The following is a 17,362-nucleotide window of genomic DNA, read 5'->3' as shown; positions in this document are numbered from 1 at the left end:
TGATTTTTGAAAAAAATTCATTTTATGTATCCAGGACGGCAGAAACTACATGCATGTACATTCTAATAGTCCAACAGAGAAACAACAGTTCCTATGCTGCATATGGTCCCTTAGAAAAAATTTCAGATTTTTCTGAAGTTGTTAAAAAAAAAAGATTTTTTTGAAGTTTTTACTTTTTTTTTTCAAATTTTTTTTAAAAAAAAAATCCATATTTATATAATTGAAAGTGAAATCAGCATGGCATGTCATAGTTTCCCAAAGTTTTTCATCAACAGAAATTCTCAAAGTTTTTTGTCAAATGTCTGAGAGAGTTTATTCCGGTAGACAAAAAACTCCTGGTTGAGTTAGAATATGATTTATCAGGCTTCTAAATCCTTGACTGTCTTAACACATATTTGGCTTTATGATGTGAAATAAAATGTTATAGATTTCAAACTGGATATCTAAGGAGAAGCAATTTAGAGATATGTAATTTAGAGATGATTGTTTTGTGGGATCTACACAAATTAACGTAAAAGATATAATTTGTTTTAAAAAGAATTCTCCTTAACGTAAAATTTTCTGTCCAATTCGGTGATTGAGATTCGTCTTTAGGATATTGTTTAAATAAGTACTTTAGCTGCTGCTATTTTTTTGTTGTTTTCTCAAACTTTTGAGTTTTGAGGACGCTTTTCTCATCCCTAATCTTGTTAAACTGGTGGGATACTGCTGGGAGGACAAAGAGCTACTTCTTATCTATGAATTTAAGCAAAAGGGAGCTTGGAGAACCACCTTTTCGGAAGTAAGTATTAAGGTGCCACGAATGTGCAAGAATTTGACAGTAGTAAGTCGGGCTTTGTGTCTCTAACAAATCTGACAATCTAATTGTCTTCCACACTGATGCATGCAGGAGGATCCTCTGTTCAGCCACTTCCATGGGGCATACGTTTAAAGATTCCGATTGGAGCTGCTCGAGGTCTGGCATTCTTACATGCAGCAGAAAAACAGATAATATATAGAGACTTCAAAACCTTAAATATATTACTGGATGGGGTAAGTTCACCAACCGGGGCAGAGCCAAAAAATGTAATTAGTCAGGTTTAAATTCGAGAAGTTCATTGTAGTATATGTTGAACAATAAATGTATTAATATTTCACTGGAGCTACTTCTGCTCTCGGTTGGGAGAGCACCCCGTTTATATTCGTTCTGTGCCTGCACTGACTGTGATTTACTTGAAGTCGAAGAGAGCCTTATTTATCTGATTAATAATTTTTCTGCTTTGTTTCCAGTCATATAATGCGAAATTATCAGATTTTGGCTTGGCAAAGATCGGTCCTTTAGCTAGTAAATCACATGTAACAACACGGGTAATCGGAAAACATGGCTATGCTAGCTGCTCCAGAGAATATGGCCACAGGTACTGTAGTCCTCTTGAGTGCGAGTACCTTAATTGTTAGTCTTCATTAGGTTGTGCTTATTTGACAGGTCATATGTATGTGAAGAGTGATGTCTATGGTTCTGGCGTGATGTTGGTGGAGATGCTAACAGGCTTGCGGGCACTAGACATAAATCGTCCTAGTGCACAACATAATCTAGTTGACTGGATCAAACCATATTTATCAGATAAACGTAAACTGAAGAATATAATGGACGCGAGGTTGGAAGGGAAGTATCCTTCTAGAGGGGAAGTGCTAATTGCTCAGCTAGCTCTGACCTGCCTTGCAACTGAACAAAAAAACAGGCCAGGAACGAAACAAGTAGTGGAGATGCTGGAACGCGTTGAAGCTGTTAACGAAAAACCAAGGCCACCTAGAGTTCATTCTTCACACCATACAATTTCAAGAAATGGACAAAATTCTGCTACTTACAGGTCTCCTCATCACACAAGACAAGACAGAAATCGAGGCTCTCAGCTTCCATCTGGGTAGCTAGTTTACTTGCGCCACAGGCATTGGCATTCAGAGCAAGACATTGTTAAGAGTAATGTGTATAGTGAAGATGATATGTAGGATATTCAATATATATAGAAACTATTTACACATGTTGTCATGTCTGTTGTTTGGTTAGTTTTAAAGGTACAATTTAGTTCATTCTAATAAGATATCAACGGCATGTGGCACTTTGATATTTGTAGTTATAAGATCCATTTTAAAGAGGAAAAATTAGATTTTGTAAATTGTTTTAGAAATTAAATATATACTTGCTGAACAAAAAGAAAGTAAATATATTTTTTTAAATGAAGCCATATATTGTTGCCTTGTTAAACATTTACCAAAATATTGTAGTCTATATAACTAGTAAAGCTAGTAGGTAAATAAAACAAGTAACAAAAGACAATGAAAAGCATTCCTACAAGCTCCCCTTCAACAACATCTTTGTTCATCAAACTCCTAACACTCTCTCTTGTCTGTTCTGCATGTCTTTGCAAAATTCATGTTGACATCTCCAACCATCTGCCCGATGGATCGCCTCCTCTAACCGTCCGTTGCCAATCGGGAGATGATGATTTAGGATACCATGAATTGTACCCAAATCAACCGAGCTATACTTGGGGATTCGGGCCTTCATGGTTTGCAACCACTCTGTTCTTTTGTCACTTCTGGTGGGACGGAAAGGATGCGGTGTTTGATGTGTATAATGAGGACTGGGGAGTCTACTATTGTGCTCGGTTCATACAGAGTGGGCGTTATTCGAAGAAGGTATCAGATACGTGTTATTGGCAAGTGAAGTCTGATGGCATCTACTTGAGCAAAACAAGTGATCTTGTTAGCAGCGAGGGACCATGGCTACAAATGCATAAATGGGGAGACAAATGAAATGCAGTGCTATAAAAATAACACTTCCACAATTTACTTGCGACAAATCTCACACCAAATAGAATCATATATGCATTGCATTTCGCAAATATACTATCTCAATTTCAAAATAGTTCACACATATTTGTCGGATTAAAAATATATATTAGTAACAAAGAATGATTTTATTTATCAGTAATTAACTTTTTCTACACACTAGCTAGTTTACAAGATATTGGTTAAAATTATATATAGAGAAAACAATGATAAAAATAAAAAAATGGTACAAATTAATGATATATGAAAATACGATAACACTACTTGTTAGATATTCAATTATGTTGGAATATTCTCATGTTATCATGTATTGATGAAACTTATATAATTAAAAATGATATCCGCACATCTATTTATGTCAAGAAATTGAATTAAAAAGTTATTCATAAGTCCTTATGAAACATTAAATCAGTAAATGATATCTATTTATGTTAAATCAAATCAGTAAACCTGAGTCGCTAGGTTAGTTTGTTGTCAAATCAAATTGTGTTTGGCTCAGGTTGGATTGTAAATTGTGTTTTTGTAAAATTCCTTACAAAGAGTTAAATGATGTACAAAGTTTTCCTGGGTGGTGATCCTTTGCAGCTTTGCCAGATAAATAAGCTTCCTAACAAAAAAATTCCAACTCCGCAGCCTCTGAATTGAGTTGGTGCGGGAAGAGGATGAAGTACCCTGCCCTGTTGCGATTTATATATGAAGTTAAATGTGTGGTTCATCCCTTATACGTGCATTATGTATTGAGTATAATAATGTGGAGTTGGACTAAAAGCAGGCATTCTATCATCTGAACTGCATGAGTTGTGTAGCGTATAGAGCATGTACTCATATAAACGATAAGCAGTTCCTTTGGACATGAATAAACTTATAATATCAAACTCTAGGAACTTTAAAGTGTTACTCCTTTTACTATATATTAATTACACAGGGAAAACACTTAAATATCTTTCTTGGGACGTCATTGACTTGTGGTTAACATTGGCTTGTACCAAACATTATGTTGTAAACCTCGGGAATACTGTAATCTAAAGAATCTGGGGGTACTCCCATTTCTAATAAGAAAAAAAAGCATCAAGAGGTCTCTGCTAACATCTGTGATTTAAGCAACTGGGAATTTCTAATAAGTGAAGGTACAAGAATATAAAATTTCTTCCAATTTTCAAGTTAATCAACAAAATTCATGAATGATTTCCTCTTACTACCGCATAGGAATAAGGGTGACGTACAAGAAAACCAACCTAGATAAATTGATTGGGCATATTTAAAGTTAATACTAAAGTGAGAAATAAAGATTATAAAGTGAAAGAAATTAACAGGTTTGTAGGTACATTTTCATAGTTCCAAAATAGTTAGTCTGGCTAATAATTATAAGCTTTATTGCGAAATAGGCATTGGCCATATAAGTTTTTCAATTCACGTTAAGCCCTGAAATGACTTTATTGGACAATCTATTGTTGTATGATAAACATTTTAAAATGCCAGGAAACCAAGCTCACAGTTGATAATCAATGCTTTGAATCAAAACATGGTTAGACAAACTCCAGTGAAAGTATGCTCTAACCAATTGAAAAATACTAACAATCACCAGATATTTGCATGAGCGATGTCTATGGTTTTGGCGTGGTCTTGGACTCTTGGTGGAGATGCTAACAGGCTTGCGGGCACTAGCTAGACACAAATCGTCCTAGTGCACAACATAATCTGGTTGACCCGATCAAACCATACCTATCAGATAAACGTAAATTGAAGAATATAATGGACTCGAGGTTGGAAGGGAAGTATCCATCCAGAGGGGTAGTGCTAATTGCTCAGCTAGCTCTGACCTGCCTTGCAACTGAACAAAAAACCAGGCCAGGAATGAAACAAGTAGTGGAGATGCTGGAACACGTTGAAGCTGTTAACGAAAAACCAAGGCCACCTAGAGTTCATTCTTCACACCATACAATTTCAAGAAATGGACAAAATTCTGCTACTCACCTGTCTCCGCATCACACAAGACAAGACGGAAATCGAGGGTCTCAGCTTCCATCTAGGTAGCAAATTTACTTGCGCCATTAGGCATTGGCATTCAGAGCAAGACATTGTATAGTGTAGATGATATGTAGGATATTCAATATATATAGAAATCATTTACACATGTCGTCATGTATGTTGTTTGGTTAGTTTTATAGGTACAGTTTACTTCACTCTAATAAGATACTAACGACCTGTGGCACTTTGACATTGTTGAGAGTAATGTGTATAGTGTAGTTGATATGTAGGATATTCAATATAAAGAAACTATTTACACATGTTGGCATGTCTATTGTTTGGTCAGTTTTAAAGGATTTTAGTTCATTCTAGTAAGATATCAACGGCATGTGGCACTTTGATATTTGTAGTTATAAGATCCATTTTAAAGAGGAAAAATTAGATTTTGTAAATTGTTTTAGAAATTAAATATATACTTGCTGAACAAAAAGAAAGTAAATATATTTTTTTAAATGAAGCCATAAATTGGTGCCTTGTTAAACATTTAACTGAATATTGTAGTCTATATAAATAGTTAGTAAAGCGAGTATGTAAATAAAAGGGTTAATAGGCAAAAAGATCACTGAACTCATGGCCAACTTGCAATTTGGTCACTGAACTCAAAAAGTTTGCAAATGGATCACAAAACTAGATTTAACTTGCAGTCAACTCACTGAACTAATAAAAGGTTGCATTTAGGTCACAGCGCCGTTAAATATGAGTTGACTTTAACGGAATCCGTTAAAAAAATAAAAAAAAAATCGGGTTTTTAAAAAATTATTAAAACTTAAAAAAATCTGAAAATTTTGAAAAAACTTTAAAAAATATGAAAAAATGTAAAAACTTTAAAAAAAATCCAAAAATTTTGAAAAAATTTAAAAAATCTCGAAACTCAAAAAATATACCTAATATTTGAAATTAAAAAAATTTCAGAATTTTTTCTAAATTTCCATTTTTTTTTGAAGTTTTAAAATTTCAAAAAATTTAGAATTTTTTGAAGTTCTTAGATTTTTTCCATATTTTTATAAACTTACATATTTTTTTAAAATTTTCAGATTTTTTTTAAGTTTTCAAAATTTTTCAAAAAAAATGAAATTTCATATTTGTTTTCAAAGTTTTTTATTATTATTTTTTATATTTTTTAACGGATTCCGTTAAAGTCAACTCATACTTAACGGCGCTGTGACCTAAATGCAACTTTTTATTAGTTCAGTGAGTTGACTGCAAGTTAAATCTAGTTCTGTGATCCATTTGCAAACTTTTTGAGTTCAGTAACCCAATTGCAAGTTGGCCATGAGTTCAGTGATCTTTTTGCCTATTAACCCGTAAATAAAATAAGTAACAAAAGATAATGAAAAGCATTCCTACAAGCTTCCCTTCAACAAAATCTTTGTTCATCAATATCCTAACACTCTCTCTTGTTTGTTCTGCATGTGTTTGCAAAATTCACGTTGACATCTCCAACCATCTGCCTGATGGATCACCTCCTCTAACCGTTCGTTGCCAATCGGCAGACGATGATTTAGGATACCATGAATTGTACCCGAATCAACCGAGCTATACTTGGGCATTCAGGCCTGATTGGTGGTTAGGAACCACTCTGTTCTTTTGTCACTTCTGGTGGGACGGAAAGGATGCAGTGTTTGATGTGTATAATGAGGACTGGGGAACCACCTATTGTGCTCGCTTCAAAACGGTGGGTCCTTCGTGGAGTCCTATCACGGAGGAGCTATCGAATACGTGTTATTGGCAAGTGATGTCTGATGGCATCTACTTGAGCAGAACAATTGATCCATTTAGCAGTGAGGGATCATGGGTGCAAACACATAAGTGGGGAGACAGATGAAATGCAGCATTGTTTCAGTTTATATATACTAGCCTTTAACCGTGGGCGGGTATATAATTCGTAATTTATTATTTATAATTTAAATTTTAACATCATTTTATTAGTATTTTAGTATTAATGGATTAAATTTTAATTAAATTATATTATTCAACTGACTATATTTTCTCCCGATTATTTGAAAATGGATAAACCCTAATAAATATAGTAGATCGTGTAATACCTTTGAAAGATTCAGTAATCTAATAAATTGAATTTCAACATAATTTTGTAATTTTGGTTTTTTTGACAACAACAACTTTTAAGATTAGAGTTAGAAAGGGTTATGTAATGGTTCGTGTTAGTTAAAAAGAGTTATATGAATGTTATTGTTAAATATCTTGTATATTTATAATTTTATTTATAAGATTATTATAATTTTTTAATGAAATATTATATGATAATGGATTGTTATGAGTGTTTTTAGTATTTGAAACTGTTTAACAATATAATACTAATAGACTCCACATTTGTAGACTTGTAGTACCAAAAGGAGAGTACCAAACCAAAAAGTATAACTAAAAACTTGGACTACAAATTATACCAATGTTGGCTTATTATAGTATAGTATAGATGCATGTAGAGATGGAAAAAAATAATTATCCTTTTGGATTTTTTTTGGAAGATGCAAGAAAAAGCAACCATGTTATGACTTATCAACAAAAATGAAAGGATTTGTACTTTTTTCATTCCAAGAAAAGAAATTATATAAAATATTAATAGAATTTTCTCCTCTAATCGTGTTTATTTTTTTAAAAAAAAATGAATAGAAAAGAACGGAAGAATATTAAATATAATAGATTTTGATAATAAAACTGAAATGTGTCTTGACAATTTCTTGTTTCCGACAATAATTGGTTGCAGACTACAAACTGAGTGATATTTATCGTACACAATATAACTGCGTCTGCATGTCCTCAAGATAATAAACCTCAGCTTAGTGATCATCTTATCACCTTTCCGTAGGCTATACATCAAGTTATTACCGAATTTTTGTTACGGTTGCAATAAGTTGTTGATTTGTCACGAAATTTGCAATAAGTTATACAGATTTTGTGCCACGTAACAAATTCTTAACTATTTTTCATTTTTGGGGCACACTTTTCATTTAATTTTATTATTACCTTTCATTTTATTTTTCGTTTTTTTTTAAATTGTACTCCCTCCATCCATCTCATTTCTTATCGTTTGGGTTGGCTGGGAAAGAGAAAGAAAAGTGGGTGAAGTGGTGGGACCAATTGATTTTTAATGTATAAAAAGAAGATAATGGAGTAATATTAGTGTGAAAAGGAAAGAAAAGTGAGGAAGTGTGGGACCCATTGACTATTTTGGGTAAGTTTTGAGATGTAAAGAATTAGATGGAACATTCTAAAAAGGAAAGCGTAAAAAAATGGAAGGGACGTAAGGAGTATCTCTTTTAAAAATGGGTTTGTCTAGTGTGTGCCCATGGGCACATGCTAAGCATTAAAATCTATGCATTTGGAGGGTTTTGATTGGTGTGGTTGTTGTAAATGAGGGGGGTACACCATTATTAGAGAGTGTAAGCCAATCAAAAGCTTCCAAATTCATAGATTTTAGCACTTAATGTGTGCCCATGGGCACACCATAGAAAAACCGTTTAAAAATATCTTATTGTGTTGGTTTTTAGAGTTGTGCTCGTGCCCAAACAGACCCTGTTGAAATTATCACTCCCTTCTCTCCGTTGTATATTTTCTCAGTTAGATTCCGGCGGAAGATCCCCTCTCTCTCTCTCTCTCTGGATCAACATCTATGTCAACATCTCGGATCGCCTATTTGATCTTTCAGGTAACTTTTAACTACTCACATTTCTGCAATTACAGCTAACAAATTAATTACTTCCATTTACAGCTTCACTTGTATTGTTTTTTGCGTTACAGCTACACTATATGAACCAAATTGTAATTGAAATCAAATGATTACTATGATATCATGTACAAGTGTATAATTTGGTGACGAGTATTAGGATTTATCAAGACCGAATACTCGAAATTATTTTTTGTTATTATTGGATACGATAGATCGCTATAGATACAGAATTCGTGTTGTTTCGAGTACTTTATGATAACAATGTGCAGTTTAACTGGATGCCGTTGTTAGGGACAGTATAGTTAATCAATTGTTAAGATGTCTTAAAGAGTACATCAACTGAAATGAATATTTTTACGTTTCTTGATGGTTTCTTGTATTCTAGTTTAGTTTGAGAGGCAGTTCGTAAAATTTGTGAAAAATGTCGACTAATTGGTTGGCGAAGATATTGGATTGCTGACCAATCTGTTCGTTAACCCCTGGACTCCTTATTGTAGTGGGTTTACTTGTGAGAGTTGTAAAAATGTCAAGTGTGAATTTTTACAACAAAGACAAGTAAACATTCATGTGTTTGCATTTACAAAAAGATTTGTTTATAAAGATTTGTTTATCAGTTTTTTTGGTTGAGATCCATTATGTCTCGGACTCCCTACCAAGTGTCGAACACTACACAAATCCAAGTGTCGAACACGACACAAAACCAAGTGTCTGACTTAACACTTTTTTACATTGGCCTCTGTTGTTAGTTTGGACATGCAGGCTGGACTGCTTAGAATCTTTTAAATAGGCGTACATGATTTGTTATCTTAGCAAAACTGAAACATAATACTCAAATTAAATATGAATAACTTTGCTAATTACCCGTGTTTTTATTATATTGGATTTTTTTTGTCATTACATGTCCTCACGTTAATACTACGGGGCCTGTGTTCTTTGCATATACGTTCATCCTCTATGTAACATTTCAGTTAGTCAAAGCACTAAAATGTCAGTCAAATGGATCTGACACAGAATTAGTGTTGTCTGAGGATCTACATGGTTATGTGGGCGATAGCGAAGAATCCAATTGTTATAAGCAGGGTGTTTCCCATTTTCTTTAAAGTCAGAATTCGTTACCATTGTTTTTCTTTACTTTCACTGATCATACTATACATCTTTTAACTGTTTTTACATTAGCTCAGCTTCAGTTTTCCCCTTTCCAATGTGAGCTTTCCAAGCATTGTGCCATTTTAGTTGCGATTCATCCAGTAATTTAAGGGCAAAATTCGGTAACATACTTAAATGCAAGTTTTTTGAGTGTAATGACCCACCTGCAAGTTGGTCCCCGCTTATTATTATAGCCATTTAAGTGTTAACCCATTTTTTCCTTTTACTTAGGTTTTTATACTCGGTTTACTTTCGTTCTGTTATGTATTCATGCATTTTTATAAAACCAACTAGTCACTTTTATCTTGTAAGGCACTCTTATGTGTGAAAATTTGAGTGTCATCTTTCATTATTGTTTATTTCATTCGTCACTTTCAAGATTATTAGGATGGAACAAGAGCAGACAAATGCAGCTGCTGCAATTAGCAAACATTTGCCTGACAAGGTAAACCACTCTAATGTTGTGTTTGGTTGGGGTGAATGAAAATGGAGGGAATGGAATGAGATTTGAACTATAATTTAGTTGAATGTATAATAATTTCATTTCTTCCACCATTCCATTCCTATCATCCTCAACTAGAGCTCAAACCCTCCATCTTGTGAAGGAATGCTCCATTCCTTATCATACCTATTTTCTACTCAATTCTTATCATACAAAATTTGCCTTCACTCATTTTGTTCAAAGTCCTCCATCCTACACTCTATTATTTTCTTTTATTTATAATCATTTCATTCCATTCCATTCACCCCAACCAAACACAACATAATTATATCTATACACTGATATCATTATAATGATGCTTCTTATTCAATATCCGGTGCAGGATATTGACATTATAGTGACATACAGTGACATCTCCGGTGATGTTCAAATCAAAAGTGTGAAGTCAAAGGACTTGTCTGCTTCTTGGGTTTGGAAGAATCCTATTGATGATCATACACAGAGTTCCAAGGTATATATTAATTGCCATTATGTTGATGCTGAATCTTCATATCTTGTATGCTTGTGGTATGCAGGCAGGTCAGTCGAACTCTAATATTAAGAATATTGTATATTTCTAATTTGTCATACGATTCATATGAACATTGCAGTTCTGTATGCGGATCACCTCTCTCTCACTCTCTCTATATATAAATATTTGTTATTAATTTCAGCCATTTGCAAAACCATTACAATTTGACACAAGATTTGAAGACAGTGATAATCATTATACTAATGAAAGTTTAACTGGAGACGAAATACAACATCCTGCGGTCCTCCGGTTCATCCTCTGAAAATAAAGCGTCAGGTGAATACTAGTATATTATTTTTGTCAATTGTATCTATTTAACAATTTTATTGGGAATTCACTTATCATGCCTCACTGGGAATTCACTTATCATGCCTCACTAGGCTTTTTCTAATCTTTTCGATTACTGAGATACTGATTTGTACTATTATACTACATTTATGGAATATTGGTATGGGTTTCGGGTGCCTTTTAAGAGTGCAGTTTTGCACTTAGTAAGTGTAGCTGCTGAGCTTAAGTTGGACAATGTATTGCCTATTTTTCGCATATTTCAGAAGTTACGCCTAGAAAGGAGGAAGCGGCGAACTTTAGAGCTAATCGAACAAGGCAAAGAGATAGACAGCGAGATGAATGCAGCTGCAGCTGAACAAGCTAGAACGCTGGACACTACTGTTATGGGTAGATACAGTATATGGAGAACAAAATATGAAAATCCAAATTCTGATTCTACCCTGAAAGTTTCATCTGTTCCCAATCTTTCCATTATCCATGTAGGTTTGTGTTTTTTATATATTTTCTGTTCTTTATTAAGTGCACTTGACCGGGCAAAAGAAATGGGTCACATCCTGGCTCTAGCAAAAGACCAACTATATGACTGTATCGAAGTAGCAAGGACGCTAAGGGCCATGCTTCAGATGAAAGAAACAAATGTACTTGAAATGAAGAAAAAAAGTGCATTCTTGACTCAGTTAGCTGCAAAAACAGTTCCAAGACCACTGCATTGCCTGCCACTACTTTTAGCAACAGACTATTTACTGCATTGCCTGCCACTGAAAATCTTATTTCTGAATGATGATATTGTTGTTCAGAAGGATCTAACACCTTTATGGTCAGTTGATTTAAAAGGGATGGTGAATGGTGCAATAGAGGCCTGTAAGGAGAGCTTTCATAGATTGGATAAGTACCTGAGTTTCTCTAATCCAAATATATATGAGAATTTTGATCCAAATGCTTGTGGTTGGGCGTTTGGAATGAACATGTTTGATCTGAAAGAGTGGAGGCTCCGCAATATTACTGGCATTTATCGTCGCTCGCAAGACATGGTAACTGGTAAGTTTATTTTTGAATTTAATTTTTCTCGCTGTTACTAGTAACCAGTACACATTGAACTATGTTTCTCTGAAGACTTTCCCAGATATATATGAAGTGTAACATAGTTGTAGGGCAGCAAAACAACCAAGTTCACACAAATTTTGCAGGTCCTATCTCATATAATACTAGCTTATAACTCGTGCAAAGCATGGGGTACTTTTAAATGTGTTATTTAATCATGCTTTATAGTTACTATGTCTAGTATATTATTTTCAATAATCTAAAAATTGAATATAATATGTTGTTGGGATTTTACATATTTATATATATCCTTAAAACCTTTATAATAAAAATTTATTTTAGTATGTTGTTGACAGATTTCAAAACTTAGTCTTTGTATGAATTTTTTTAGTATAATATCTATTAATTACCACTAATTTGAGTTAAAAAAAGGTTTAACGGTTGTGATTAAAAGGGATAACCGGGGTAAACTAAAATACAAATTGTACCTATGTTTTGATATTAAATTTAATAGTTTATAGTATATATGTAGGGGTTTACTATTAGCCTAGAAACTAGTTCCTGACCAATTTTTTATCACAATTTTTTTTACTGTAAAAATCGCTCATTTGTCATAAATCACTATTTTTTATATAAAAAAACTCTCTCTCTCTCTCACACACACACACACAACATATATATATATGACTCACAAATATATATACACAAACTTATATATAACTTATATCATCATCATCTTTACTCATACTACATTGATGAACCTCCTTGCATCATTATCAACCTCTTCCACTGCTTCCACGGTCGCCTACAACCACAATTGGTATATTGCCGCTTGCCACCATAACATGCCAGTATTGGGGACTATTTACCGCAACCACACTTCATCTCGTTACTTTTTACCATCATGGACTTTCTACAACTATAATTGTTACTCCCTCCGTCCCATTTAATTCTATACACTTTCTTTTTTTGGATGTCCCACTCAATTCTATACATTTCAAAACTTTCCCAAAATAATAAGATTTTATAATATAAAAACCCCACTCACCCACTACTTTCAACTACTTTTTCAAATTTATCAATTATATATTGATGGGTCCCACTACTTTACCCACTTTTCTTTCTCTTTCTCCTTACTTTACATTACTTTATACATTTTTCTTAGTCTCCGTGTCCAATCCATATGTATACATTTCAGAGGGACGGAGGGAGTAATCATTAATGGTCAACCACCAAGAGCAAACAAACAAAGTAAATTTTCTCAATTATTAAAAAACAAAAATTGATGATTTTGTATTGTATAAAACAGTGATTAATAGTGATAAATGAGCTATTTTTGTAGTTATAAATAGTGATTGTGGAGTGGTTTCTAATTTCTAGAATAATATTAGTTTTTATTTGATCACTTGCCTATATATATATATATATATATATATATATATATATATAGAGAGAGAGAGAGTAAAGTTCAATGGAGTACACAATATATTGGAGTATTGGAGTACAAAGTTGGATAAAATGTAATCTATTCATCTAAATTTCAATTTTTTTTTCAATAATATTCGTAAACATTTAATAACCTGCACATTATGTTATACACAACATAAGCATTGTAATCAAAAGGTAGAATAATGACTTTTATAAATTACAGTACTGTATGTTCTGCAATATAACTAATAAGCAGAACAATAATGTTAATACTTGTTAAAGTTGAAAGATATTAAAGATTGATAGACAATTATGTGCAAGACAACTTATAAATGATAGATTGTATATAAATTTGTATAATCAAATATATTATTTATGATTAAACTAAAAAATTAAGACTCGTACTCCAATACTCCAATGTTTTTGTGTACTTCATGGAACTTAACTCTCTCTCTCTATATATATATATATATAAGGGAGGGTTCTGGTACAAACTTACAAACTTTTTTTGTTCAACGCATATATAACTTGAGTTCAACATTTTTTCAACATTTTTTGTTGAACATTGACTAAAATAGTGGTGGAGAAGTACATAAACCAATTTTTAAATGTAAGAACTAAGGTAAACATGTTATATAACTAATATTTATGTTTCTAGACCCTACCCAAACCCTAGAGGTATAGTTTAAACATATTTTTAGATATATTCAACACAATGATAATTAGTGTTCAACACCCGATGTTGAACCCCAGTTATAAATGTGTTGAAAACGCGATTTATTTATGCGTTATTTTTAAAAATTGTGATGTTTTTTGAAAAATTTTCAACATGGATACTTTATATAACTAAGGATTAACACGATAGGAGAATAAAAAAAAGTTTGTAAGTTTGTAACTTAAAAAAGTTTTTATTTGATCCTATCCCTATATATATATATGTATGATATTCTAAGTTCTGTGGAGACCTTATCTTTTTGGAGTATTGAAGTCTTCCATCTGAACCATTCATTATGTTTAAATCTAACGGCCGTTGTTTTTTCTTTTTTCTAATCAACTTTATATTTTGATGAATTATCTATGTACTCAGTTTCTACCGTCGTTGTTCTTCTTCACTGTATGTTCGAGTTGTTTTATGATTATTATCGCTCAAAGGGATTATTCTGTTTGTTGTGCAAATGGGTGATTCAAGAACAAACAGCCATGTTTGTTTATTGTTATTATCTTCTTCGTTTGAATGTGTTAGTGTTGTCCCTGAAATCATCCTTGTTGTTCTGCAACAATGTTTGAAAGGAGGTTACCCACAAGTGCCCACTTCCTCCGTCCCGCAATTGATCTTCATTGTTGTTTTCCTCTTTTTCTTGATTTGATTTTGGAGACTGCTGGACTTTAATTAACTTGTAATGATATACAATCCTGTAGAAATCGTACGTGGTAGTTAATTACTATTCTTTTAATTTAAAATAGTATCCACTTGTCCCTCATATCAGTCTTTTTGTTTTAATCCAAGGGTGATTAGATGGGTCTCCAAAGACTCCAAAATTCCCGTACTCCAAAGAGCCCATCTAATATTTCATACACATGAGTAGACATATTTTATATTAGCAGTTTTGTTATCATTAATCTGTATATTATTATTCCCAGGGATTTAAACTTGTGTATATTTTCATGGCTCCTGCAGAATGAAGATAGAACTCTTTGGAAACCTGGAACACTGCCTCCTGGACTGATAACTTTTTATAATCTGACTTATCCATTGGACCGGACCTGGCATGTGTTGGGACTTGGCTATGATCCGGCCCTCAACCAAACAGCAATTCAGGATGCAGGTGTGGTCCACTATAACGGAAACTACAAACCTTGGTTGGACCTTGCCACAGACAAATACAGGTCTTATTAGTCTAAATACGTTATGTTTGATAACCCATATCTTAAACTTTGCAACATTGGCTAGTAATGGTTGCTGATGCACAACACTTGCTACGTTTATTCATTCCACCATTACTTCTCAGCATCTCTGTCTTGTACGTAACATGCTATGAAGCTCTGCATATACAAGCTCCAAATGCCCCGGACTCCAATGAGATTGTAAGCTTTTGCAGAATTGAGTGTAGAACTGATTATCCAGGTAGAGGCGCTGAGCTTTGAGGCATGATTCTCTAATGCAGATTGCAGATTGAGGATAGGTTTAAAGGGCTGATATAGGCACTAACCAATAATAGTTTCAAGTTTCAACAGTGGATTTTGTGATATTAGAAGAAAAATATATGTATGTGGTGTAAACTCTCATTTTTGGGTAACTTCTATTATATGTGATAATCCAGAAGTAAAACAATATATGATGTGTGAATTTTCATTTTCTTGGTTACATGATGATCGAGGATTAAATTAATTCATGTACAAGAACTCGAAACTGATTTCAAAACACTTCTTAATACCCACTGAAATTATAATCCGTTTTAAATTATTATTTTTTGAAAGATCGTTTTCCATTTTTTAATGAGTTCTAATTTTGCGGGTGTTGGTCTTTTATCTCACAATTTTGAGAAACAACAAACATTATATTCTCATAACGATCTAAAATATCAATTTAAAATGCTGCTACACCCTTTGTTCGGGTTTAAGGGATGTTTTAGAAAACTTGCTTTGTTATTTAATAATAGTCGTTCTCCGTTTTCAATGTCAAACATTTCCCTTTCTTAATCTGTTTTTGTAAATAAGTAGAATTATTTTGAAAAAATAAATTACGGTATAATTATATATGCAACCTCGTTTACAATTTCAAAAAACATTAAATTTAACTTATTTGAATATAATAAAAAAAAGAAATTTCTTACGGTATAATTATATATGCAACCTTGTTTATAATTTCAATAAACATAAAATTTAACTTATTTGAATATAATAAAAACAATATAGAGTACAATATATATCATAATCAAAAAGTAAATAAATTATTAGGGAATTGGCCCTAACTAACGGATTTTGTCATATTAATGCCCCAAATGAAAATAATCAAATAAATGGCCCCCAGATGACACTTGGCGACGGTTTATCGACTAGCGTTTTGTCATATTAAAGTTTTAGCTGGGGCAGTGAGCAACAAAACGCCAGACGCATTAGCATCTTGGCTTGTTTATTTATTTTTTAATTTCAAGAAACACGAAACATACAGTAGCGTTTAACCTTTACATCAACAAAACGGATGTTCGTATGACGTTTTAAACTTAAAAAGCTATATCAAACCATGTTTTAAAGTTAAAACGCTACTTTAATCATCGTTTCTAGGCAAAACGCCTTTTAGAGATGCGTTTTTCTTGTAATTATAAACTAAATTTAAAAAAGAATTAAATGTATTTTATAAACATATAATCTAATAAATTATACTAAAATATATAAATTTATATTTCTTAAATAATTGAACACACTTTCGAAACCCTAACCGTCAGTCAATTTAATTTAAAATATAAATTAATTATTTTTAAAATCCAAACCTAAACCCAAAATTATTAGATTAAATTTATTTATTCCGCCGGTTTCTCGGCTTTAGGGCCTTCGGCCCTGCAGCCTCGCATTAATAAGGGTCTAGGCTCGAGGGAGTAGGGCATACCGGCCCTACACCCTCAATCCTAAATATCGGCCAATTTAATATACAGTATGAATTAATCATTCTGCAACCCAAACCTACACCCTCAATCCTAAACCCTAACCATCGGCCAATTTAATATACAGTACGAATTAATCATTCTGCAACCCAAACCTAAACCCTAAATGTTAACGATTGTAAATTAATTTATTCCGTCGGTTTCTCGGCTTTAGGGCCTTCGGCCCTGTAGCCTCGCATTAATTAGGGTTTAGGCTCGAGGGAGTAAGGCCTACCGGCCCTACACCCTCAATCCTA

General features: G+C 33.0%; 4 protein-coding genes across 4 annotated transcripts; all 4 read left to right on the top strand.

The window, feature by feature from the left end:
* Window positions 1-1,360: 1,360 nt before the first annotated feature.
* LOC108207542 (probable serine/threonine-protein kinase PIX13) lies at window positions 1,361-1,908 on the top strand. The gene is made up of 2 exons (XM_064086888.1): window positions 1,361-1,397; window positions 1,466-1,908. Exons 1-2 carry the CDS (start codon window positions 1,361-1,363, stop codon window positions 1,906-1,908), a joined length of 480 nt encoding a protein of 159 aa, XP_063942958.1.
* Window positions 1,909-2,316: 408 nt separating this feature from the next.
* LOC108207541 (S-protein homolog 29) lies at window positions 2,317-2,796 on the top strand. Its single transcript, XM_017377980.1, has one exon. The coding sequence runs from the start codon at window positions 2,317-2,319 to the stop codon at window positions 2,794-2,796; it is 480 nt and encodes a 159-aa protein (XP_017233469.1).
* A 3,394-nt stretch (window positions 2,797-6,190) lies between these two features.
* LOC108207540 (S-protein homolog 20) lies at window positions 6,191-6,685 on the top strand. Its single transcript, XM_017377979.1, has one exon. It carries the CDS (start codon window positions 6,191-6,193, stop codon window positions 6,683-6,685), a length of 495 nt encoding a protein of 164 aa, XP_017233468.1.
* A 1,681-nt stretch (window positions 6,686-8,366) lies between these two features.
* LOC108210284 (probable galacturonosyltransferase 3) lies at window positions 8,367-15,829 on the top strand. Its single transcript, XM_064087481.1, is given in 7 exon segments — window positions 8,367-8,527; window positions 10,074-10,139; window positions 10,519-10,647; window positions 10,850-10,943; window positions 10,946-10,983; window positions 11,259-12,033; window positions 15,143-15,829. Coding segments are annotated over 7 exon segments (1,143 nt in total). The 5' UTR covers window positions 8,367-8,491; the 3' UTR covers window positions 15,148-15,829.
* Window positions 15,830-17,362: the final 1,533 nt, after the last annotated feature.

Source organism: Daucus carota, chromosome 2 (genome assembly GCF_001625215.2).
Source record: "Daucus carota subsp. sativus chromosome 2, DH1 v3.0, whole genome shotgun sequence".
In the NCBI taxonomy this organism is placed as follows: Eukaryota; Viridiplantae; Streptophyta; class Magnoliopsida; order Apiales; family Apiaceae; genus Daucus; species Daucus carota.
This window is presented reverse-complemented; position numbering and strand designations above follow the sequence as displayed.

What these genes read in the sequence shown, in the direction of transcription:
- LOC108207542 (XM_064086888.1), top strand. Translation starts at nt 1,361, where the DNA reads ATGGCTATGCTAGCTGCTCCAGAGAATATGGCCACAG. An exon ending in TCCAGAGAATATGGCCACAG is followed by an intron (nt 1,398 to 1,465) that starts GTACTGTAGTCC and finishes CTTATTTGACAG; the next exon opens with GTCATATGTATGTGAAGAGT.
- LOC108207541 (XM_017377980.1), top strand. Translation starts at nt 2,317, where the DNA reads ATGAAAAGCATTCCTACAAGCTCCCCTTCAACAACATCTTTGTTCATC.
- LOC108207540 (XM_017377979.1), top strand. Translation starts at nt 6,191, where the DNA reads ATGAAAAGCATTCCTACAAGCTTCCCTTCAACAAAATCTTTGTTCATC.